A 23,124-nucleotide genomic window follows, 5' to 3' on the forward strand; every position below is an offset into this window, starting at 1 on the left:
AAACAGACTCCATCTGAGGTACCTGCTGCAAGTTTACGTGATGTTTAACCCAACTCCAATGTGATTGGGTTCAAAACATCACTTGGAAGTGTATTTGGTCAGTTAGTGCCTTCTAGCTCCTGCCCAGTGCCAACTGCTGCTCAGCTGACCGGTGACATTTGGATTAGGAATTAAACTATTTCTCCTCTTGGAATGGGACATGTGATTTTCATTTTTTTCCCTTTGCTTTCCCCACGTACCATGTGAGGCAGGGCATGAATGCTGCGTCCTGCACTGCAGGGTAGGACGTGGGCTCCTCTCAGTTTTAACAGTCTGGTTTTTGAGTGTACAAGCCAGGCAAACTGGTGAAGAATCCCAAACAAGTTATTTGGTAAATTCTGAGGTATTCCAAGTGCTCTGGTGCTTTTAGCAGCAGAGATTTCTCTGTGTGTGCCGTGTCCCTGGATGTCATCAGGAAGGAAAAGAAGGTGTTAGTGGATTTAACTTTGTAGGAAGTTGTATAGCCCAGAGACTCGCATCAGCTCGCCTCGCTTGTAAGCTTTACACAATGTGTCAGAGAATGGGTCTGAGGTTTTACACAGGGGTGGCTCATTTCTTACGTAACAGCTCTGTTGCTAAAAGCATGTTTAATGGCAGTGTTTGCCCAGCGCGGTCATAGGAGGACGAGTTCTCTGCAGTCGTCTTCCCAGGGTAGAGCCTTCTGTGTTCAAACAAACTAGTTTCAAAGTCACTAGTTTCTAACTCAAGCAGTTCTGCAACAGCCCTATGAAGTTGTCAGTTAGTGTCAGAAAGCTTAGTCTGGGGGATCTGGCTGGGGAAAAAAGCAGTGTTTAACGATCCACTCCGGTCTTGCAGAAGTGTTCTAGTAGTTCTGTATGAACAGGGCACTAACGTCTGGTTGCAACGCCAGCCATGACGTTCTGGGTCTGAGGGGAACATGTACTGCCATCCTGTTTTGGTTGTGTCTTGAGCCTCCTCCCCTTTGCACAGGAGCTCGTCAGTAGTCGGAGAGAGCAGGTGGTAGGTTATAAATGTGCTGAAGACAAGCTGGAATCCACTTTGGGTTTAGCACTTGCTGCCTTCCAAGCTCGCCCACCCACATTAATCATGGCTAATGAGGGGTCAGAACTGGCTAGGTGCTGCACACTGGAAGCTGCTTCCTTGGAAGGTGACTTTTTTCAATGAAAAGAGTGATTTGGACAGCCTGAGGCTGTGCCCGTTGAACAGCCGCTTGCCTGCCACAGGACTTGCTGCTGCTCTTCTGGAAAGTCACAACCAATTTGCCTTCGTTTGTACTAAGTGCATGTTTACTCGTGTTTTGCATGTGGAAGGAGACAGGAAGCCTCTGAGGGGCAATGTGCCATGAGCAAGCCCAGTTTATGGAGGAGTTCTCTTCTGGTGACTCGAGGTAACTGAATAAATAAGTTTCCCAGGAAAGGATGCTGTCTTCCATGGATGGGGAAGTGCAGGATGTCCTTGCGGTGGTATTTTATTGGAAACACCCCTCCTTAAATCAGATACTGGCCCCTGTACTTTTTTCAATGTAGGAACAACACTGGTGATTTACAAGCACAAGGAGAACATTTGGAAAGGCTTGAGTGAAGCAGTTGCAAGGTAATTCTCTCATTTGTGGCTTTTATCATGGAAACTTCCCTCCTTTTTGTAGGATGTCCAGGAACTGCCACTAAATGAAATGAAGGTTATTGTTAGCTGCCTACAGTAGAGTGACAGCAGAGGAGAGCTGCTGCAGCTTTTCTGATATGAGGAGCGTTCACTGCCCCATTGCCAGAGTATCTGAGCCCTGGCACAGTCTCTGAAAATGTCCTTCCATTCCTTTTAGGGCTGCTGGGAAATAATACACTGAGGTAGGAAGGTGAAGCAATGCAGAGTATGTGTGGCCAAGTCAGGATTGATCTCTGGCCATCCAGATTGAGTGCTTTAATTGCAGCCTGTGTTTTCTCTCAGCTGCTGGCTGCGTGTTTTAAACGAGCACGCGTGTCATTTGGGCATAAATTTGCGCCCGCCCTGTGGCAGAACCCATGCTGACATTGGGACCCTGGGCCATGTGTCACAGGATTGGACTAAAGACTTTTGGAACAAGATGCTTGTAGCATCTGGTTTGCTTCATGATTTTGCAGAAACAAATTACGTGCCAGTGATGGGTGATCTCATAGATTAAAAATAAAAAAAACCCATCAGCAGCTGAGCTCCCCAAGCAGAGGCTTTGTGTGTGTGTCTGTCCACCCCACAGCTGAGCTGGAAGGGAGCTGGTGCCCTGATGAGGACAGGTAGATCTGATCTTCATCTGTTTGTTATTAGGAATGTGTGGTTTTACTTCCTCTGTGGGGTTTGTAGGGCTGTAATAGGTGAACCCAAACCATGCTTTTGTGAACTTAAAAAAAGCAACCCGGCGTGCTGTTCTGGAGGGGGTGATAATAAAGTACCTGGTCTGCAGCTATCTGAAAGCACAGCCGTTACTCAGATGGTATCTGAGCTTGTATCTCCTTTACTCCTGTAAGCTAAACGATGCTTGCAAGACTGACACGTGCTTTTGCTGCACAACTCGAATGGCAGCAGGCAAATAAACTCAGAACTTGTCTCTTAGAGAAGGGCAGAGTGTTCCGTGGAGAGCACATGAGGCCTGGGTTGTTCAAGGCCCCAGAGCAAGGAAGAGGAACCCTTGGTTTGATGGGTTATACCTGTCCGTGTGACTTAGCTTCCTGGATAGCAGTCATTCAAGTGTCGCAGGAGTGAGAGTGACAGAAAACTCAGACTTTCAAAGTGTTCTAAAGCCCTTGTACACAAACGATCAGTGGTGTTGAGAGGAGGACAGACATGCAGACCTGTTGCTCGATGTGACTTCTTTGTGTGACCTACCTGCTAAGTCAGTGACACTTCAGTTACCTGTCATGAGCCTCTGAAGGCCTGATTGTTTCTGACTTGGGAAGTGCTTCAGAAAAAAGTCCTTGTCTCCAGCATTCAGCTACCGCTTCAGAGGAGCGAGCTGCATCGAAGGGAAATCCTCACCGTGTAACTGCAGTGCGTTCACGTGAAGGTATTTGTGGCCGCTGTAAGGCATCCATCATCTAAGAGAAGGATACTCTAACCAAACCTACGACCTGAGGACTTCGCTGTCACCGTCCAAGCGCGCTAGGCCCTGGCAGATGAACCTCAGGTGTAAAGGGTGGGGTCAGTTCCGTGCATGCTGCACCTCACCTAAAAAATCCACCGCGCAGGGCCGAAGGGTGCACTCATCGCTTGCAGTGAGCGTGGGAAAAGCCCTTCCCAGATCTTCGTTCGCGAAGCCAAGCCACGATGATGATGATGACCATGGACTGTGGTCTAATAACTCTTTGTGGCCTTTGATGAGAAGTGTCTAATACCAGGGGATATGCAAACGGTTGGTGGCATGAAAGAAACGGTGGAATTCTTAAATCGCATGACAAATAAGCAGCCCTCTGGGATTCGGCACAGTGACAGGACTCTTGGCTGGAGGGAGAAGGCAGTGCCATGTCTCTTTGGGGAGAGAGGCGGGGTGAGGGCAGGAGGTAAGCAAGGATGGCTCGCTGGCTGGGGTGAGAGGGTTCTCTCTTCAGAGGATCCCTGTTGCTTTGAATTTTGCAAGTGTCCCATTAGGCTTCTTGCACACTGGAGAGGCACCTGCTAAACTCATCCAAGGTCTCTGTGTCCCCCTTGCAGTGCAGGTGGTGTCAGCAGGATGCTTGTGGCTGTGGTGGGGAGTGGGCGGTGGGCACACTGGCTGTCTGCTGGGTGTTCCCTGGGAATGTCAGCGAGTGCTGCTGGCAGTCGGGCCTGCTCTGATGGAAGCTCTTTGGTGGCTGCATAGCCATTACAGCCCTCTCACAAGTCGGGGACTGCAGGATGACACAAGCAGCCGGCCCCAGCTGTCAACTGGTGAGATCCTGCTGGTTCTTACGTTCTTTTTTTATGGGTTGCGTTTGTAAGGAAATGCATTGCAGGGCACTGATGTGTGTGGACTGTGGGGCAGCAAATGATGGAGGGATGGTACGGCAGAGAGACAGCGAAGGGGCAGCACAGCCTTGGGTCAGACTGTTCAGGGGTCCCTCGAGTGCATATTTCTAGCAAGAAAAATTCTGCTGAATGTCAGAGCCTTTCTTGTGGCCTTTACCTGTTGCTTTGAGTTAGAAGATGTATTCAGAGATGTGACTGTGAGTTCACTCCTCTGTTTCGGTTCCTGATTTCCAGGTGTAGTTTGAACTGCTGTGCTGTCTTTGCCCTTCAGCGAATGTAAAGGCCCCGTGTGCTGTGTTGTACCACCCATGGCTCTGTGCGTGGTCGCTCCCTGTCCCCCCTCTGCAAAGCAAACAAACCCGGGGGGAAGAAGGGCTTGTCAAATTATTTTACAAATGAGAACCTGAAGCCCATGGAGATTTGATAAGAGCTGTGTAGGAGAACAGGGATGAAGCCTTGTACTAAATGTCACTCCTTGTCTGCTGTTTAACCACGGTGTCAGTTATGTTCCTCCGTACTACAGTGACGTGGATTTGTATGGTGGACTAGAGCCCTGTGTCTCATAGCAGACACAGAGCGAAGACTGTCCCCGCTCTGGGGAGGTGACTGGCTGCCACCCGCTGAGGCTCAACATTCGCGTTTGGTACCAAAATACCCTCGTGTGGCACCGCCTCGGGAGACACGTTCAGAAAGGCCCATCACGAGGTGCAGGGCTGCTGCAGCCTTACAGCCGGGCGTGACATGGGATCTGCCGAGGATCTGACGTTGTTCAGAGACCACAGGAGACACACGAACTCCGCCTTGCTGACCTGCGTTCAGCAGAACATGTGACAGGATTAAACATGTATTGGATTTTTTTAAAAATTAAAATGATGCTATTTTTGGAGTGGGACAGATGGTGATTTTCTACCTTTTGCTTTTGTTTTTAACCAAACAACTTGAGAGGCACTTGGGTTGTACCTTTGAAGCTTTTTCTGCCGCTGAGCGGGCTAGAAATACATCTGTTATGTAAGTGGGGATTCTCAAGCAATTGTATAAGTTCACTCGAGGTGATGAATTAAATCTTTAATAATTTTGGGCTTGTGAGTAACAGTCACCAATCTGCAGGTACTGGAACCGCAACCCTTTCCTGTTTCTGGGCATCTGAAAACAAACAGACAGGCATATGATGGTTCATCTCTTTTCTCCTTCCTCACCTGCATAGATGTGGAAGAATGCAAAGCCCTGCATCATGTAGGGCTGACTCTTTTAGTTTTAATTTATTTTTATTGTTTGATTTTTCCCCTGTGCTGAGCGATGGATGCTGTGTGCTTTTGACCATGCCTAGTGGTTTGAATTCTCTGGGAGCTGCCTGGTGGGATAATGGACACCTCTCTCCATGCTTGGTATGTTCTGAGGAGTTGAAGAGTTCAGTTCTGGGTTCAATTAGGGGAATATTCTGTAGTCCGTAAGCTGTGCTTTCCTGTTGCTCATGAGATGACAGTTCTGTGTCTGACAAGTGTAGCTGTAGCTATATGGGAGACCTGAAAATGTTGACACCTGCATTCCTGGGCTGAAGCAGAAGACGTTTGTTTGAAACAACCCTCTGTACATTGCTTTGAAGCTCTTAGAGCCTCATGTTAGCTGTAAGCTTGAGCTTTTCCTGCAACATGCTGGGATTTCACTGCTTTGCTTAGTGGAGATGTCTGGGCACTGCCGTAGTGATCAAAATTCCTCACCACCCAACCTGGCTGTTGCCACAGCTCTCTCTGGATCCCTGCATAATTGCTTCTGAAATGGAGTTTGTTGTTACCAAAGCACTTAAGGTCCCCAGTAAGCACTGGTTGGCCCTTGTGAGCAAGTCCTATTAAAAACCAGTCCCAACCATGGCCAGCTGAGTGTTGGTCTCTCCTTCCTCCACACCTCCAGCCACAACCTGTTCTCTGCTCAGTTTTGATTTTTTTCTCTCCTCTCCCGTCGACACAATTCAGTAATTCCTTTCCTTTCCAGTGAAGCGTTTCAGCTGCGTGCTCTTGTTGCAGCTTCTTGCTGGCTTTGCAGTTCCAGTCATGTTCACTCAAAACCAGTTGTGCTCCACAGCATGTTTATGCCGTTCCTAATTTCTCTTGGAGATGAATGAGGTCTCGGATGCTATTAGCAGCTGCTTGGAATAATAGCAGCTGAAACGTGCTTTTGAGAGGGCTGACTGATAACTAAACAAATCAATTTTTTTTAAGCTGTGAATTCTTCATGACCTGTTAATTTATTTTTTTGTCAGTCTTACAGAGGAAGTTCAAGGACTAAAATTGTCACAGTAGAGAGGGACTGAGTCTGCTTTGCCAAGTAATCTACTTGGAGGCAGCGTGTCTTGCTGCATAGTAATAAACTGCTGCTCCGTCAGCTCTGGGTTTCCAGGTCTGCCTGTCAGGAATTGAGTGGATGCACAAGGCTGTAACGCGGAGCACATGCCTGGCGGATCTAACCACGTGCACATCCGAACGTGCTTCCTGCTGGGAGGGCCGGTACAGGTCCATAGCCTTTAGCGAGCTGCTATTACGAAATTGCTGTCACAAATACTGTGAAACTTCCGCACCCCCGAGGAAGGTGTCTGGGCTGGATTCTGATGGGGTTCTGGGAAGGTGGGTGGTGTGACAAGCTATTGCTGTGCTTGGACTGAGCCCTTGAAAAGGGAATGCAGAGTTATTGCAGAGCATCAATCTTGTCCATTGAATATCTTAGGCTTCTAATACACTGTTGCATGGCAGAGATTAATTTATTTTCCTCCCCTCCTTTTTCTGCTGTGTTATGATTTACAGATTAATTCTTTGACTTCCTCCATGGAACTGGCAGGGAGTTGCAGGGCTATCGTCTAGGGGAGAGGAGTGGCTCCTAAAGATTTGTAATGAGACAGGATCCTGAAGAATGCAAAGAAATGAAGCTAAACAGCTTTAACTGAGACATACCAAAAGAAAACCCAGAGAAGTGAGGAAGAGGCAGTTAACTTTTTCCATACCATCAGTGCCTGTGACTATATAAATATTCTGTGGCTGTTTGCAGTTGTCATAGTTAATAAACTAAACATTCACCCCCAAAACCCACAACCGTTGCTAGCCAAACAGTTTTGCTGTCCTAATTTAGGAGAGGTAAACACTGCGCTTCTGTTCGGTGTTGGTGACGTTTCTGGTTGTATTATTTTGCACACTTCATGGGCTGACATGAACTGTGACGTCCTGCCGATTTAAAGAGCGCCCAGAAGAGGGTGGAGCCTGTAAATCTAAATCTGTCTTGTCATGGCCTAGATATTGCAGCACTTACACTAAGCGAGGGCCCTATGATAACGTTGGTAATATTGGATAATCTCATTAGGATTCTCAGCTCCGGTAAATCTGTGTAGGGCTATGTCCCCTCTTTACTGCTGCTGAGACTCTGACCCCCGAGCTTGAGCCTGTGTTTTACCCAGGGAAAAGACGGTGCTCTGTTAGATATGCTGGGTGTGCTAAATACTGCCAGACAACCTTTAACAGAGACTGGAGCTTAGGCAGTGCTACAGCTGGAGCCGAGGGAGCTGCCTCTTTCCTGAGTCAGTAGTGAGAGGAGTTTCTCCAAAGCAGGGCTTCACCTGCGCACCGCGGGCTTTGTTGGATGCGATCTTTGCCTTGATGGTGTGTGCCATCTAATGGATGCTCACGAACTCCAGAGATACCTTTATAGCTGGGGTTTTTTCCTTCTTTTGTTTCCCCTTTCCCACTACATCAGTTGTGCAGCAGTTGCATTTTGTCTCTGGCACAAAGCTGACGCAGATGCTGGGCTTTCCGTGCCCAGCGAACTTGCTCAGCGTGAAGCTGCCTAACAACCAGCTCGTTGCTGGCCAGCGGTGGAGGCTCCTCTTCTCTCAAGCCAATAGAATGTGGAAACTGTATTGCTCATAAGTGAAAATATACTTTGTGGAGACCAAATTCTTTCCAGCCCAAATGTGAGCTGCATGGAGAATTTCTTGCTGCTTAAAATGGTTATCGTTGGTGGAAGAGTGCAGAGCCTCACGAAACCTTGAGAGCTCTGGAGCTGTAGGGCTGTGTGTGGAATTCTCTGCCTGTGTGAAATGGGATTGAATGTCAGTGTGTGACCTGCTCTGACACGCAACCTCCGTCCCTGTTCCGAGTATAGTTTCTTCAGACAAAGTATCCCTAGAAATACTCATAAAATGAGAAGATGCATTTCCTGCCAGTTCAGTTTAACTTGGAGCTCTCCTGACTTTTTGCAGTTGTGTCACTGTTAACAGTCGTCTTCTCAAGTCTGGTCACTGTTAAATTCCTGATTCTGGTGCAAATACCTGCTTAGCTAATCTGCACAGCACCTCAGCTGGGGAGACATGGGATTCAGCTGATTCTCCTGATCTTTGTGCCTATTTCAGGTTTCCTGTCTTGAAACACTGGGTGTCCTCTATGTTTTATTTACCTGCTTTACCCCAGCTCTGAAGTTCTGATTCGTTGCTACAGCCACAAAATGGTCAGAACATGAATGACGTTTGAGTGATTGTGATCATTGCTACTTGCACAGACAAATCTCTCTCAGCTGGAGTTAGTGGTTTGCTTTTTTTCTTTGCTCTCAAGATAACTCTTAAGTTCAGACTATTTAATTGGCGGTTGATGTCTCCAGATCCGATTTGATAAGTTTCCCAGAGCAGTTCTACATCCTCCAGTATGGAGCCTTTTAAAGTGCTGTTTAGGGGCGATAGAAGCAGCTCAAAGGAACAGACTAATTCTCAACTGGAAGCTCAATAAACCAAGCAGAACCTGCACTGCTTTTTGTTTCTTTTTAGTGGGATTTAACTCCCTGTACAGGTGAATGTGGTGAGGTGGGGCACCAAGAGCTGGATCTTTCCTCTTGGAGATGAGCACGGGGAGCTTCCCAGGGACTGCTCCCATGTGTGAAAGGAAGTGTGGTGCTTTGTTTTCTGCACTCTCATTTGCTTTTTACCTTTTAGGCCTGCCCAGACTGTAAGGACTTGTGTCTTTGTGTCATAGAGCCCCTGAGCTGAAGGAGAACCTCTGTAGTACTGCACACACCCCGCTCTCTGCCCCACAGAGACCAGTGGTTTGTACTCCTGAGCCGCAGAGTTCACCCGAACAGCTTGCTCCAGACCCTGCTCTGGGGGGTGCTCGGGCTGGCCTTTGGGAGTGAAGTAGTCCCTTAAGTTTGGTACCGTCGTGCTTTAGCCTAGGTCAAGGGACTTTGTTTTATTTCCTCTGAGGCGGAAAGTCTCGGCCGTGAGTAGGTCTGTTTAGTTTAGCGTTATCTGCTTTTCTCAGCTGGAAAGCCTGTTGGCAGGGGATAAGGGGTTTTGTTTTGTTCTTGTGCAGAGCTGGACTCTGGTTTATAACACAAACGCGCTGGTTGGAGTTAGAGGAACTTGGGTGTAGTAAGACCAAGAGATCTGTATTCAGGCCTTCCTGGTTCTGCAGAGACTATCACTTGTTCTGCTCTCGGAGCAGCGTGTGCTGCGCTTCACCTCTCATTGCTACCTTCAGAAAGTCACTTGTGTCGAGCTTGTAGCTGTGGGATCTGTTTCAGCCGGTGGCTGAGCACTCCCTCTCACTACTTTGTGCTTGAGCTCACAAGCAGCTGGCACAGTTCAGCCTAGGTATAGAAATCCCTGTTTTGTAGCCTGGGTCATGGGAAACAGGCACCAATTATGTCGATGTACTCCTGAGGTGTGGTACAAGCCTGTGCCTCAGGATAGGCTCTTCGTTTTCTGCACGTGCAACTTGAGGGCAAATAATCTTTGCTTATATGGGTATAAAATAACACGTAAATACCCTAATATAGCTAGAGGATTATGGAACCGGGTGGGAGAGTGAGTCACAGGCATTAATTAAATCCCAAACCCCAAGTGTCATGATGAGCAGCACTCCAACATGTAGTAATAAACCAGAAAAATCCAAACACAAAGGACAATGTTAGTGTAACCACCACAGCTTCAAGACTTTAGGCTTTGTGTGATCAGAAATGTGGAGAAGACACTCTGGACAGCGTTCCTCCAGCCGCACAGCAGGCTGGGTGGGACAGGCCGGCAGTAGCTTGTTGATGTCTGTGGTGCGTCAGGTGAAAATCCGGGGTTGAAATTGTCAGTGGGGAGGTTGGGGAGACTCCTCATGGTGAGAGTAACGCTCCCCTGGGAATAAACCCCGTGACAGATGTGTCAGGAATGACCATGGGCATCGTCAGTCCTGCCTGTGAGCAGGAGGCTGTGTCAGGTGAAATCCTGTGCCAGGCAGTGACACGGTGACACAGGCCACGCTTTTTCAGTGAGGCAGTTGTGTGTTGGTTACCAGCATCCTGCTACGAGTGGGAGAGGTGGAATGAGGCTGGGGAAAGTGTCCCTCTGTCCGTTAATCTTGTCTTCCTCAGCCTGCCTCCATTTGGCTCCACTGGGGCAAGAATAAAACCCACTTTTTTTAGATTTTCCACTGAATTGTTTCCAGCTTTCCACTAGAGAGCGAGAGAGACGTTTGAAGGCCCAAAGCACTCACCTTTTGGGATGCTGCTTAGGTGGGGATGGCCATGAAGAAGGAAGGAGAGAGCAGAGGCCATGCCCGTGATCCTGCAGTCTTGTGTTTAACTGCGGCAAGGCTGGTGTCTTCACTCGGGGAAAACCGAAGGGTCCCTTTGCCTGCAGACAACCTCCTACTGCCTCCTGACAAAGCCGAGGATGTCGGAAACGGTGTTTGACTGCATCGGTGATTAATCCTTCACCAGACTGAGTCAAGCTTGTGAGTGACAGATCTGTTCGCTTCTAAGACTGGATTCCTGGCGACAGGCAGGGCCCTTTGTGATACTGGGCAGTACTGGGAAACCTCCAAAAGTGTTTCTTCCTGTTGGCAATGTGTTGTGCCATCCCCAAAATGCCATGAGAGGGTTTTTAGGGTGACCCGCCAGTCCCATCCTGTTGGGTCACTTGCTGCTGTCTCTTCCTGTGAGATGCTGCGGTTTGAGGGGGCTTTTCCAGACTTTCCCTGGTTGGGCAGCTGCAGGTTTTTGGCAGGTAGTGCCCTCCTGCTGGGCAGTGGAAGAGGGGAATAAGAGACAGCAGAAGGAATACGCCAGTGCGTGGTAATACCAACCAAAATAGCACTATAATCCTAATGCCCAGTGGAGCTATAATTAAAATAAAAAGCCTGTCTAAAAACTAACAAATATTTGTCTGTGTGGTGGCTAACAGCGGCCGATCACACGTGGGATGTGATCAGTGAGGGACTGTTCCCATTGCTTTCCTTCCTGTTACCGCGTGCTCTTGGGACCGTGTGTGGTCCTTTTTATAGGAGCTGCTGGGTTAGTCCCCTCCTGGCAGCCAGACTCGTGTTGTGAGGCACTCTAGCAGTACTGGCAAGTTTTTCTGGAGGTCTCTGTGGTTCTGCAGCCCCGGTGTGGTCTGAGGGGAGAATCCCAGGGCCCCTCAGCATTCCCTGTCACTTGTCCATCTTCGTCCTTGGTTTTCAGGTGGCAAGAACCAAGATGGGGTTATTTGAAAACTGGCACAAAGAGCTGTAGGGGAGAGGTGCTGGCACATCGGAGTGCTTTTCCCTGATGTCCTTGCAGAGCTTAATGCTAATGTTAGCTGTACTTGGCCGTAGTCTAAAATAATTACAGATGATTGTATTGCTTAACTCTGCCCAAAGTGTTTTCCTTGGCCTTTTTTCCTTTGTGGTGAAGGGTGAGTGACGCCAAAGTTGAGGCTTGCCGAAGCCATCTCTGTCCCTGGAAAAGATGCTCCAGTATTTTGGTGCTTTGTGATCAAGAATCCTACCATAGAATCATAGAAGCGTTTGGGTCGGAAGGAATGACTGTTGTGTGTACGCAACCAGGGAAAAAACTTTTTGTTGTTGTTAAATGACTGTGTGTTGCCCAGCTAAAGAGGTGCCGGGGGTGCAGGGTGGCTTTCTCGGGGCAGCAGCAGCAGAGAAGATGGTTCTGGTGTTGCCAGGAGACGATGTCCAGTGCTGGGTAATGTGCAGTGTCTGTGTCAGCTGCTTGTGGCTACGACTTGGGGGGAAAATTAAGTGCCGGGAACTATGTTTTAGTAAAGCTTCGGGAATGAACTGCAAACGCCCTGTGCAGGGCAGACGATACGATTTTCCTGTAACTGGATCATGCCGTCCTGACTTAGCAGAGGAAAAATTAAAAAAATTGAGTGAGCCTGCCCCGTGTACTTAGGAAAGTAAATGCTAAGGAAGCTCTTCTGGCTGGTGAGATAAGGCAAAATATGACATAATTCTTGATGGATAAGGATTGGGAAGTATTTGGATTGTGCAAATGAGTGGCTTTGTGCCTGGTTCAGCAAAGCACTTAAAATTAAGTGCTTGCTAGCACAACCAGAGCTGAAAATGCCTTGCCAGCTGTCCTGGGAGGCTAAATATTCCTTGGGCAGTTGTTGAGGCCATCTGAAAAGCACTTGGCTGTCCCCTCGGCTTCGATACAAAAGCACGGTGGGCTGTCTAGCATGTGGAGCTTTGAGGTGGATGAGATGGAGCTAAAAAACTGAAAGCTGGAAACAGATCAGTGGAAAACCACACACATTGTTTGTCCAGCTCAGAAAAGACTTTCACTGCTGAAGAATAAAGTTTTTAGTAGCATCCAGAAAGTTTATCAGGAGCTCTGGAAAGTCCAGATACTGTTAATTTGTTTGTAGAAGGGTCATGGAGAAAATCCAAAATGAAGCAGTGAATTTTGGGAATTGAGGATTTGAGAGTTTTGAACCCTCTGATTTGACTAAGTCAACTCAAAAGAGGAGAGTGGTTCTGCCTCCTCAAACTGAGCTGCTTTTGGGTTATCCAACAGCCTTGGAGAAGAGAGGGCTGTGATCTAAGACAAAACTTGAAAACGTTTGCAGAGGGAAGGCATGTCAATGCAGTGCAGATGTTTTTGTAGCTGTTATTGCAGAGATCATCAAGCCACACGTCTCGTTTGCTGCTGTGCAAACAGTGTCTCTGGGAGGTCCTTTTAGCATGGATTTTAGGAGGAGATGTCTGCCTAATCGTGTTTGGATGGAGCTGTTTCGGTTTTGTTAGCGGACCTGCTGCCTTGTGCAGAGGGTGGTGGAGCAGCACAGGAGCGTAATACAGAAGCTGCCGTGTGCTTTGGGAGCCCCAGTGGCCTGTGAAGAGGCCTTTGGTCCTGCAGGTCCTGTGAATCCAAACCTGCTTACTCTGCGTGCACAGGGCAGAGTCCAGCCAGTCCCCTTCAGGCTATGATTAACCTGGGTGAAGAGCTCTGAGTTGGTGCTTCAGACACTGTCTGGCTACGGCTGAACTTTATTTTGGCTCAGCATGACCAAACTGGACCTGTTGTCTGGTGGGCACAGACCCTGCCAGCAGTAATACCCTGCTTTCTTTCTGCTCAAACAGCCAAGCAAGGGATTGGGTGAAGACCCAGTAGTTGTGTTGGTAGGAGGGGGCTTTTCAGGACAAGCTGTTTTGGCTGGTTTGCCCACCACCACCAAAGGTGCTGTCTGAGAGGACACGGTGGGTCTCTCACTCCAGTCGTGTCCATCAGCATGCATGGTTCAGCATACAGTTCATCTGCTGGAGCAGCACTGAGCTGGGCTCCTTTAAACCTCCACTAGTGAAAGGCAGCTCTGGAAGAGCTTATCACAAACGGGTGATGGAAGGAGCAACCCAGTTCTCTGTAAACTTCCTCACCATGGCACTAACTAGTGCTGCTTGCCAAGCAGCATCTTGTGCTGGTTTGCAGGTCGGCGTTGCTGGCTGCCTGCGACCTGCTGGCAGCGAGAGGGTTCCAGTCTCATGGTACACGAGAATCGCTTCAGTGCAGCTGAGTGCTATCCTCTTACCTGGCGAGGAGCGGAGAGAGGGGATTGCGTGCAGCTTTGGGCGGCTGGGATAACCTCGTTTAGACATTCTTGCCTGGCTGTGAAGAGTTCTGCATCCTTCTGAAATTACAGAAGGGCTGCAAAGGTAACTACCAGTGCTGGAAACTGGCCAGTGCGCTGACACCAACCTGCATGGAAAACTGCTCTGGCATCGCTATCGATGGGGGATAATTGGAACTTCCTTTTTTGCTGGAGTTTTCTTTTTCAGCTTATCCTAAAACCAGTTAGCAAGAACAACAGTCAGGCCAGAAGTGTGTAGCAAGTTAACATCAGGACTGATTTCTGTCCTGTTGGGGTTGTCCCAGCCTGTCACAGGCTGCCCAGGGCAGTGGTGGAGCCCCCACCCCTGGAGGGGTTTCCCAGCCATGTGGAGGTGCTGCTGAGGAACAGGGGACAGGGGGGACCTGGCAGTACTGGGGGAAGGAATGCTGCGACTTGATGAACTTGAAGGTCTTTTCTAACCTGAGTGGCTCTATGATTCTGGTCTGTGATTCTGCTGCTGGTGAGGTAGGTGCTGGCCTAAATGCAGAAGGCAGTGGTTTCCCAGGAGCCCTATGGCTGTTGCTGGCTCTGTGCTTGTGGTAATGGCAACACTGACTGCACGCTACCTGTCCAACAGTGTTAATATGTCTTAAGGATGAGCATAAATAACTTTTATGTCTTAGAATGAGAGTGATATTTTAGCTTCAGATGGTTTGTATGGGAAAAGAGTTGAATTTCCTTCAGAACTCCAGATCTCAGGCGCTTGTTCGTGAACTGTCCTCTGCGCTGACTCTCAGGCTTAGTTCTTGCTTCTCTCCCTTCTGGTGCCTGCACGGTCTCTGGATTTATTGCTGTATTGCACCTGCAGCCTGGACTGATCTTGTCTTTTCCTTTCTGTACGTGTACTGGAAAAAAGGCTCTCCCAGCAAAGACATGAGGGTGTTCCTAGGCCTGGGTTACTTTGCTTCTAAGTCTGCATTGTGTGTGCCCCAGCCTCCCCGGCCATGTGTGGCACAGCAGTCCAAGCTCACCTGAGGCAGTGCGGGCTCTTGAGCTGACCTTGGCTGCCTTGGAGCTACACAGATCCTGGCACGTCTGTCGCTTGTGCTGGAGCTGGCAGAGCGCATTAGAGCTGGCGGTTCCTGGCCGGTGGAAGGATTGTCTTGCCGTTCCGCTGAGAATAGAAGTAAATGGTCCTGCAAAGTACATCTGGCAGCGCTTCGTAATAATTGCAATTTGTCTTTGATCTGTTTGCTTTGGACTTTGCCCAGATTTAGCAAAGTTGGGGTTAGACTGGAATAAGGAAGGAGAAATTGGTTGTGGTGGGAGGCTCTGGAAGCTGGAAGTGGTCCTTGAAGCTGATGAGGTGGTGTGATGTAGATATATAGTGTGCAAAGAGGAAGGGTTAACCAGAGGGGAGCAGCTGTTAACAAGGTAGTTAAAAGCAAGAGTAAGTGTATTAATTTCAGCATGATGCTGTGAGAAAGGGTCAGAGTGCAGATGAGCGCTGGGTGACCTGGCTAAGCCAACCCTGCCTGCTCAGCATGGCGGTGCCCAGGCTGACAGCGAGAGTTGGCACCACCCCACCCCTGGCACCCCGGAGGAGCACCCATCACCCGCTGTGGACAGGCCCCTCTTCTGGTGGCGGTGAGAGAGAGCTCCTAAATCATTAGGAAGTCTTTGTTAGGCAATGTCAGCTGAGCTCCAGGTGCTTCATAGCTCTGTCCCTTCCTGGGCTGTGCGGAACAGCGCCGCTGTTCTGGGTGGTCTGGTGGAAATTCAAGCTGTGTCTTGGGTCTGCCTTCCCCTCTGTCGTACCGTGCTGAAAATCATGAGCTGCATTTGCTGCCTGCTGCTTACCAACAAAGGTGCTGCCTTAGGGGGCACAGCTCCTGATTCCTCTCTGGGTACCTGCTGCTTCCTTTGGAAGCCAGTTTGCAGGTTTTCGGTGCTCTTAAAATAGGCCCATACGTCCTGCTAATGTTCTCCGATCCTGTACTTCTAGAGCTGTTTGTGAACAAGGAGGCTGGTAAAAAGCTGCTGTTCTTTGTGCTCTTCACCCCTTTCTGCTCCCCTTGTCCTCCTGCGGTTTTACGGAGTGCTTCACATGTGAAGCTGTGAGTGCTGAAGCCATTTAGCAGTGGGAGGTGTAACAAGGGCAGAGGAGTTGAAGTTCGGGTGATATTTTTCACACCTTTTCTGATTTAATGTGGAATGACTACCTGAGGGATGTTAGACATTCTTCGTTCTGTTTTCTGGACTAAATCCTGGATACAGCCCAAACCTGGGCTCAGTAAACTGTAGTTTAGAAGGACTACTGTGGTCTCTTTTAAATGAAGCAGTCAGAGCAGATGATATTAGTTGTTTAGAAAGTAAAACTTTGCTCCCTCTCTCTGTGGATCATGAGATTTTGCTTCTCTGATGGCCAGGTCGCTTCCTCTGGGTTGCCGTACGAACCCTGGTTGAATCAACGCTTGTTTCCTCTGGAGAGGAGCGTGCTGCTTTTACTAGCAGCAAAACCATCAGGCTTTAATCTGAGTCGGTGGGAGTTCTGTAATAAAATAACCAAATTGGTAAGTCTATTTGCAGAAAAAATAAGTGAAACGATTTTGCACAGCTTCCATGTGTGGTGTTGTCTGCTGAGACTTGCAGGAGGTAAAGGGAAGGGAGAGGACACAGGGACTTGTGTAAGTACTGAGTCAACTCTGCAGATGTTGCAGACTTCCTCTTCCCTGGATGTGGCTCCACCCGATGTTTATCTCTCACTGTTCTTTTGGAAGATGCTCTGGGCCATATTTCATATTTCTGGGCCATATCAGGGGAGACCTCACTCTCGACAACTCCCTGACAGGAGGTTGGAGCGAGGGGCATTTGGTCTCTTCTCCCTAGGAGCAAGCAATAGGACGAGAAGAACCGTCCTCTAGTTGTTTCAGGGGAGCTTGAGGTTGTCCCCAAGGAGCTGTTTCTGTCCCCGTTGGGGTTCTCCTGGCCTGTCGCAGGCTGCCCAGGGCAGTGCTGGAGTCCCCATCCCTGGAGGGTTTCCCAGCTGTGTGGAGGTGCTGCTGGGGGACAGGGGGCAGGGGGGACCTGGCGGTGCTGGGGGGATGTTGGGACTGGAAGGAGCTTGAAGGTGTCTTCCAACCCAAATGATCCTGTGATTCTGTTTCTGACAGGTCTCTATGTGTTGATGTTGCAGTCCTGTATCAGAAAAAAATAACTTAATTGTTTTTTAATTTTTATTTTTTGATTCTAAGTTTCTGGTTCCTTGTTGCTCTCGGGATGGATGAGCTGTTCTCCCTTGCACAGCCTGCAGTGTTCTTTGCCTCTTGGCCCTGGCTGCTTGTAAGCAAAATAGTGTGGTGTGCATATCCTAGTAAGGGCTCTTCAGGAGCGACTTTGTTAATTAGCACAGGTTCCAGGCTGGAGGAGATGTGCCTGGTCCAAACCTTTGCTAATGAGACATTAGCAGTTGCTCTGAAGAGGTACCAGTGCCACTTCAGCTGAAGCAAAGATTTAGAAGGAGGAACTCCTTGAATTTAGTGGATCTGCTTTTTCTTTCTTTTTTTTTAAAGCTTAATTGATCTATTTTTGCTGCTCAGCTTGCGTTTCTGCTGAGCGTGGCACTATAAACAGAGACACAGTGTCCCGCTGGCCTCCAGGCCTGGCTGGAGGAGCTGAACCCCTGAGAGGGAGAGGAGAGGAGGCTTCTGATGGACGACTGCTGACTTCCCATTTGGGGAGGAAAAAAAGTCTGTGATTCCCAAAATGTTTTGACAATGAGTGAGACTCTGTAGCAAAATAAACCCCCCACTTTATTTTTTGTTTAATATTTTCTCTTAAGTATTATCTGTGGCCCACGAAAATGTACAGAAATTAAAAAAAAAAGGTCCAAACCTGATGTCTCTAATGATTTTAAAGAGCAAAATGCATTAAAGTAGGGATTGGGGAAGCGGTTATGGGTCCCTTATTTCTTAGTGGCTCTGTCGTGGGCTGTAAAAGGGAGGAAACAGTCCGTAGAGGCAGTCTGGCTTGTCCCGCCACAGACCTCCCTGGGCTGAAGCTGCCCCAGCGGGATGTGCAGATTTGCTCCCCAGCGACGAGGCCAGGGTGGCTCAGGCAGAACGATAAGGCTACAGCTCCGGGGTTGGGAGTTCTTAAAAACGACTTGTAACTTGAGAGCCTCCACTCAGCAGCCTGAGGGAGAGTCAGGGTTATTTTTGTGTCCAAACTGGAGCGCTGTGAAGAAATGAGGCTCTCCAGGGCTATGAGGGTTTTAAACCCCTTGCTGGCAGGAGCGAGCAGCATCTGCAGGGCTCTCTGTATCCCAGGGCCACATCCCAGTTTTCAGAATTTGAATATCCATTTTGCAGCCTGGTTATAGTTTTTAAGACCTTTAATTAAAGTCTTGACCCTCTTATTTTTAATTCTTTCTGTTGCATCTTCTTGCAGGTTCTCTGGGGCCGCTACTCGCTAGTTCTGTTCCGACAAGCCAGTGGGGCTTCCTTGGAAAACCCGGTCTAGTTCCGATGGCAAACTGATGTGTAAAACAAAGGGGTCTGCGTGCTCAGAGAGGGTTTTGAGCAGCTCTGGCGCTGTCAGGCTGTTATCTGTGTGGGTGACTCTTCCAGGGTTGTTTTGGAAGATGGGTGCCGTGAAATCCGTTTGATAACAAGTGGGGAGGGTTGTATACTTTGGTCATAGAAGTGTTGTCTGGCCATTTGCTCATTTTCAATCTCTTCTTACCAAAAATAAATCCCAGTTGGAGTAAAAACTTCGGTGGGCAAGTTGTTGACCTGATGGTTTCTGGCAGCTTGTAAATGGGATTCACCGAGGGCTCAAACTTTTAAAATGAGGATTCTTTGGGATGTGACTAACTTTTTACGCAGTGTAACTACAGTTTTTGGTGTCGTGGGACTTCTCAGGGCTACGGCAGCAGCGAATCATAACTGACTATTGAGCTGATTTTTAGAAATCCTTAAGCATAAAAGAAATACGTGCTGTGATGTCAGGTAGTGGAGAGCAAAGGAACAATCAACAATGTCGTCATCGTTCCCTTTTTACCGTTGTGCAGCACTTCTTGGTTACTTGGGTCTGTGCAACTCTTTGTTCTGATTCGTTCTGATCTCTGGGAGCCGGGTGTGAAACCTTGATGTCTCTGTTACCTCCATCCTCAGTTACTGCCTGTTTCGGTCCAGGACTACCGAGGTAAACCCCATCTCTCCCGAAGCGTTGCTAACAGAGGCGAAAGGCTTTCATCCGACTCGAGTGCAGTGTGTCCTGACTTCACTAATAGCGATGACCACAAAACAAATTGTGGACTTTGTTGTTTTTTTCTCTTGCTCTTCTCTCCTTTTTTAGAAGCACTATCATCAAACCGTCTGTGGGAGATGGGGTTCTTCTCCTTCTTGCTCAAATTAGCTTTGCACTGTAACTTAGGTACTTCAAAAGTTGGGAAGCCTTTTGAGTTTAGGCTTTTAGTAGTTCGGTCGGTGATCTGTAACTCGGATTTCTGTCCAAGGCAACGTTGCTGTTTATACTTTGGCTTTTTTCTTCACAGTGGAAATTAATGGAGTGGTGAAGGACTGTCTGGCAGGACGAGCAACCAGTGTAATTGCTTGTCTTTGCAGAGATGTTAAATGTTAACTTTGCTTCCATTAATTGAAGATTTGCCCCATTGGATTCCTGTTATTCCCCAGAAATAATTGTCTAGGCAGTGTTGGAAGCTCTGGAGCTAAGCACGTGTGAGGGACTCTTCCACGGCAGCTGTTGGCAGCTGGCTGAGTGCCCTCCCTCCTCTGACTGTCCTCTGAAGATGGAGGCAGGGACAGGGCTGGAATCAAGGACCACGAGATTTCTTTGTTAACGAATGGGATGATTTTGTGTCTTCTGCAGGTGGCTTTGCGATAGTGTTTCTTGTGAGGACTAACAATGGGATGAAATGTGCCCTGAAGCGGATGTACGTCAACAATGAGTACGACTTGCAAGTCTGCAAAAGAGAAATCCAAATCATGGTAAGTCAGCACTTTGTACTGGGGCTCCAGACCGGGAGTGGAATAGGGTGAGAGCCTGGTCACCTTCTGTCTGTCCCAAAGAAATGACTCTTCCCTGCATGTCTAGCATTTCTCACAGATAAGTCATTGGTAGAGAACTTCCGCTTTAAGCAGCAGGTTACTTAAAATAAGGCACTTCTAAAAGCGAGGTTAAAATTTATTTTATGACCTTGGTGGGTTTTTTGAGCATGTGAAGATTTGAGGTGGTGTTTGCCAGCAGAAGAGCGGAAGGAGATGAGAAAAATTAGCACAACATGTACTGTCCTTCTGGAGGGAAACCAGGTAGAGACAGACCTCAGGTTTGTTCAAGTTCTGTGTGACAGTTAATCCAAAGTGACAGGAGCTTGTGCCTAGACAGGAGGAGAGCTGGGAAAGCTGTGCAGTGTAGAGGAACCAGATGAAAATGCTGCTCGCTCTATATGGCTGGCTTATGCTTCGAATTTATTTATCTTGCAGCGAGATCTCTCTGGCCACAAGAACATAGTCGGATACATTGATTCCAGTATAAATTCAGTAAGCAGTGGCGACGTGTGGGAAGTGCTGATACTAATGGACTTCTGCCGAGGTGAGTGTGGGCTCAGCGTGTTGTTCCTTGGTAGATTTGTCCCTTTTCAGTACTTCAAGGAAGCTTGGACGAATCTTCCTTTAAAAAAACCAAACCTGGTCCTAGGCCTGGCCCTTCCTTGGCTCCAAGGAACTGTTGTAAGCAAAGCAAAGCCAAAACTAGGTGTGGAGAAGTAGATGATACGTAAGGCTGTGTTGGCCCTGTTAATGGGACTGGTGCCACCTTTGTCCCTGACCAGGGTGGCCCTGGATCTTTCTTGTTGTGAAGGAGAACCTCTAAAGATACATAGCTGGTCTCTATCGGCTGGTCCACACAAGAAGTGGCTCTTCTAAATCTGCTGGGCTGTGTGGGAATGAAATTATTCCTCACTTCATGACATATTGCAGCTTTTTTCCACTTCAGCTTGACTTGAGCTTGTTCTGGAAGAAGATTGAAATGGATAGCATGAAGCCGCACCATGCTCCTCTTGCCTCTGACCTTTTTGCTTGGCTCTCTCAAGCCAGACGGGCTCTTCCAGTCTTTTCCAGCTGTCCCAGAGCTTTGATCTCTCATGGCTGGGATGTGGTGTTTGGAAGATGACACATGTGCTCCGCTCAAGTGCCTCGTGCAGGAAGAATGTTGAGCAAAAATAATGTTTTGGCCAGGTGACTGCAGAGGTCTGTGGCTGTTTTGGGTGGAAATAGGGATTCTTGGGACTGTCTGGTGTTCAGCCAAAGCCAGGTGAGCTGTAGCAAGAACAACTACGGTGCTGAAATGGCTTTGAAGATGCGAGCTGCAGCTCTGTGTTCCTCCGAGCCCTCTTTGCTGCTTCGTTGTGATGCAGGAATCTGGCCCAACTGCTGCTGGGTTTGTTTGCCGTGAACAGAAGAGCCTTAGTGTTGTTTTGCTGAAGGAATCGTTAGGAAAGGCGAGTAAATCCACACGCCGCTCCCTGCGGCAGACCCCACCGTGGAGGGAAGCACAAAGCAGAATGCGCTCCCGCCCCTGCATTACCCTCCCCCTGTGCCGGATTTAGGGCTGACAAAGTAAAACCCGTCTTTCTGAGTTCTCCCCGTCCCTCTGGAAGGAGGAGGGCTGCAGGCGGATATCTCTCACATGCCTTGCTCTTGCCAGGTGCTCTGTGGGCACACGCCTGCCTCTGTCGCTAGCGTCCAGACACATGAGTCGCTGTTACACGCTGGATTTTCCCTTGTTACTCTCCTTTTGTGTCAAACTGTTTCCAAACCAAATCAGCGTGTCTTTGTGCGCCGAGTGTCCACAGCTGCACTCTTTATGAAGCTGAGCTTTTCTTTTGTACCATGAAAATCAAGTTTTCCAGCGCTTGCAAAATGACACGGTTTTGCTTTGCCGAAGGTTCAGGGGGGAGGTTTTTTTCTCAGGGTGTTTGGGGTGTTTTGAGGGGGGAGGAATCTCTGTGTGGATTGTTTTGGAAAGGCCTTAACATCAATAAAACCTCAAAGTTGAGGTAAATTCAGGGCTCATTCATGAAAATTTGCTTTTTTTTTTTGTCTGCAGTTTTCGTTGTTACAGAAGGGTTTCTAATTTTTTTGCCGGTCTGTAACTTTAGCCATGCCTCTTAGTAGCGTCCAGGCTTTCTGAGTGTCTCCCGTTCTCCCTCCTCTTGCTTACATGTGGTAAACTATTTTGTGGACTGTGGGTGCCCCAAATCCAGCCTGTTACTCCTCTAGTCTGACCCAAAAAAAAGCCTTGTTTTGAAGAAGGGAGATGATGGTACAGCTTGCTCAGAGTTCCGTTTGAGTGTTAACGCAGCCAGGTGAATGGGGACCAGAGGAGATAACCTGGTGCTCTCGAAGCACCGTTCAAAGACCAGCTGGGATGTAACGCCTGCTGGCAGACAGGTAAACCCCCCTGGGGTTTAGGCGAGGAACCTCAAATCAGGGTGAGTAAGCAGACTGCACCGAGCCTCTGGGGAAGGCTTGGAGTGAATTTTGAATTTGAACTCACAAGCTTCCTGTGCACTGACTGTGCAGACCCAGTTTGATGAGGAACAGACTAAGACCAGTTAGGTCTGGCAAGGCTGGCACTTCGACCAGGCTAGACGTCATTTCGTATCCCTGCCCTGCCTGACTCTGGGTGTTTGCCTCTCCTCAGGAGGTCAGGTGGTGAACCTCATGAACCAGCGCCTGCAGACAGGCTTCACGGAGAATGAGGTCCTGCAGATCTTCTGCGACACCTGCGAAGCCGTAGCCCGGTTGCATCAGTGTAAAACGCCGATAATCCACAGGGATTTGAAGGTGAGTTGTGGACTCCAGTAATGCAGCAGGGAGCGTGCGTCCTCCTTAATGTGTCTGCTTGCTGCCTACGCCATGGCAGGCGGGCTTTGAATGCCAGTACCATGTCTCTTGTTTGTAATGAGGAAAAGCAGGCATCGATACCTCTCTCTATTGGAAGATAAATAAATAAATGAGCCTCTCCTTGCTCCTTACCGTATGCTTACCATCTATAGATCTACTCAGAAACAACAAATGTTTGAATAATATGAATAGTTTCGTGCAGGAGGTGTGGCAAAATGTATCTGATGAATTATTCATGGAGACTTTCTGCCACCTGAAACACTACTGGTGTTGTAAGGTGGGTCACAAAAAGCAGGCTGGAAATTTGTTTCCTGGGCCCGCAAGGATCCCTCCAGAGATGTTGGCCTGGGGACA

General features: G+C 48.5%; 1 protein-coding gene across 1 annotated transcript in view; it reads left to right on the forward strand.

Moving 5' to 3' along the window:
• Window positions 1-19,733: 19,733 nt before the first annotated feature.
• AAK1 (AP2 associated kinase 1) overlaps window positions 19,734-23,124 on the forward strand; it is a 47,127-nt gene continuing 43,736 nt past the window's right edge. The window contains exons 1-3 of the mRNA XM_010135983.1: window positions 19,734-19,851; window positions 20,347-20,455; window positions 22,568-22,710. Of these exons, the coding sequence (XP_010134285.1) occupies window positions 19,774-19,851; window positions 20,347-20,455; window positions 22,568-22,710 (330 nt within the window). The 5' untranslated portion in view covers window positions 19,734-19,773. The remainder of the gene's footprint in view (window positions 19,852-20,346; window positions 20,456-22,567; window positions 22,711-23,124) is intronic.

Source organism: Buceros rhinoceros, unplaced genomic scaffold, assembly GCF_000710305.1.
Source record: "Buceros rhinoceros silvestris isolate BGI_N320 unplaced genomic scaffold, ASM71030v1 scaffold16585, whole genome shotgun sequence".
NCBI classification, from domain to species: Eukaryota; Metazoa; Chordata; class Aves; order Bucerotiformes; family Bucerotidae; genus Buceros; species Buceros rhinoceros.